This window comes from Aplysia californica, unplaced genomic scaffold (genome assembly GCF_000002075.1).
Source record: "Aplysia californica isolate F4 #8 unplaced genomic scaffold, AplCal3.0 scaffold00209, whole genome shotgun sequence".
Classification (NCBI taxonomy): Eukaryota; Metazoa; Mollusca; class Gastropoda; order Aplysiida; family Aplysiidae; genus Aplysia; species Aplysia californica.
The window spans coordinates 226,361-228,783 of record NW_004797479.1 but is presented as its reverse complement, the minus strand read 5'-3'; the positions used below and the strand labels follow the sequence as shown (position 1 = coordinate 228,783).

The 2,423-nt window shown below is 37.2% G+C and overlaps 1 protein-coding gene across 1 annotated transcript in view; it reads left to right on the top strand.

Annotated features, from left to right (window-relative positions):
• Nucleotides 1-2,423, top strand: part of LOC101845242 — a gene marked incomplete in the record, with an annotated part of 32,778 nt that overhangs the window by 2,774 nt on the left and 27,581 nt on the right. The window contains 1 exon segment of the mRNA XM_035970016.1: nucleotides 2,156-2,227. Coding sequence (XP_035825909.1) covers nucleotides 2,164-2,227 — 64 coding nt within the window.

Here is a 2,423-nt window from a genome sequence, read left to right as displayed (position 1 = left end):
CACACACACACACGCTCACACACATACACACACATACACACACATACACACACAAACACACACACAGACACACACACACACACAAACACACACACACATACACACATACACACAAACGCACACATACACACATACACACAAAACACACACACATACACACACACAGGCACACACACATATACACACACACGCACACACACACATACACACATACACACAAACAAACACTTACACACGCATACTCACTCACACACACACACACATACACACATATACACACCCATACACACACGCACACGCACACACTCACACACACACGCACCCACACATTCACGCACATACACACACATACACGCACACACACACACGCACACACACACACACACACACATACATACATACATATTTGTGCCTGTTTGGCAATTTTGATCCAGTTTTAGTTGTTGGTGGTTGTTTTTGTTTGTTTTTTTGGCTCAACAATTTTAATGTTCACTTAAAAACAAATCTTTTTTGGCTCTCACTGAAAATTAGATGTTCAGTTTTTAAAGACTCTCAAGTTTTTTGAAATCACGAAACTTTGGCGGCCTTTTCCTCGTTAACTTTTACCACTGATGCCAGGTGATCGCCACATTTTTCAATTGCAAATATCTCGACTTCTGATATCACAATAGATGTGTATTTTTTTCTTACAGTTTTAAGGGCGCCCCCCCCCCTATAAATGAATAAAAATAGAGTTAACAAATTTTTAATTTTTTTTACATGAACCTTGATCCAAGAAAAAAACTGAGACGGAATTTTAAAGTTCTTTTTTTTTAAAACGAACTCTTTTGAACAAAACAATTCTTGTATCTTGATTACTAAGAAAGAGAATTCCATTAAGCTTTTAATTCTGGCACACATTATTAATACTAAAGGTGTATGAAGTTTGAACATTAGGGTGAAAGCAACAGAGAGAAGTCGTCAAAGAAGGTGAAATAATTCTTTAAATGTGAGGCAGCGTGAGGGAATCAGGATCTCGTCAAAGTAATCAAAGTGAGGAAAATTGCATTTTTCCGCAGGTTTGTGAATTTTAATCAAATGTTTGTTTTTTGGCTCAACACCTTTCTTTCCCATTAAAGAACTAATTTCTGTGTGGATTTTTCTGAAAAAAGTTGATTAAAGGTACAAAAAATGTTAATTTGCAGTTGCCACGGACTCTAAAGCTAAGGAAATAATTAATCTTGGTTGGCCATTTTCTCTCTAATTTTATCTATGAAAACAAGTGACCCCTACCTTCTTCTTTCGCAAATATCTCGACTTGTATTCAAGATAAATGGATATTTTTTTCAACCAGATAAAGAAAAATAAACAAGCTTTCAGATGATACCAATAACTCTACATGGCCAAAATTGACGAGAGCCTGATTCCACCACGCTGCCTCACAAATGATTCTCATCACGATAACTTTTAAGAACAAACGGGCTAACCCAGATTTCAGGGGTTTCCAGAAATCTTGACTTTCCCCAAAAGTGGGCATAGCCGTACCTATACGAGAAGTTTGGTTTCATTGGTGTGTAAATTTGTTTGGTTGTAAAGAAAACCCTCCTTGTCTTTTAGGGAAACTGAACATGGGTCCAAAAACTCAAAACAGCATTTTTTCGGGATAGTCCCCTTGTACTTAAAATGCGACCAAATCTAATATCACATTACTAATGTATCAGTCACAGTCAGATACAGGGGAAAGAAATAACTATCATCATTGTCGACGGACGAACTATTGTTATTGTATAAGTTAATTTGATCAATCAATTAGTTTGAAAACAGCTTTATAAAGGTTTGACTAAAAAGTGCAAGATATATTACTTTTTTAGTGCTATTATATTTAGTCTGACCAATTCAATATTTGAAAATAATCCATAAAGGTTTAGCGAAAAGCGACACCACACAATACTTGTACATTTTTATTTTCCAAGTCCCACTGCCAAAAAAAATTCGTGACAAGAGTTTTCAGAAATAATTTCACTGTAACAAAATGCTATCAGCTTCTGGCTAGACGATCTGCCATCTGTTGCTTTTGGCCGACATTTTGTTTGTTTGGAATCTTTGAGTATTATGTCCCCCCCCCCCCCTCCCCCTCTCCCCAATAACCCACATGCCTCATTTCTGTTTGTTTCAGGTGGCACAATGACCTCCGGGCAGAACATGTTGAAACTGACCGCTCTCTGTCTCATGCTCATGTGTCATCGAGGTCAGTACTGGTTATGTTTTTAGTTCAGTTTTAGTAGAGGTTTTACGGCGCTCTCAACTGCATAGGGTTATATGAGCGCCAGAAGATTAGAGGTGTTACAAGAGAGTAACAAACATAAAAAAGAAAAAGGGGAGAAAAGGACGTTCTTCTTCTTCTTCTTCTTCTTCTTCTTCTTCTTCTTCTTCTTCTTCTTCTT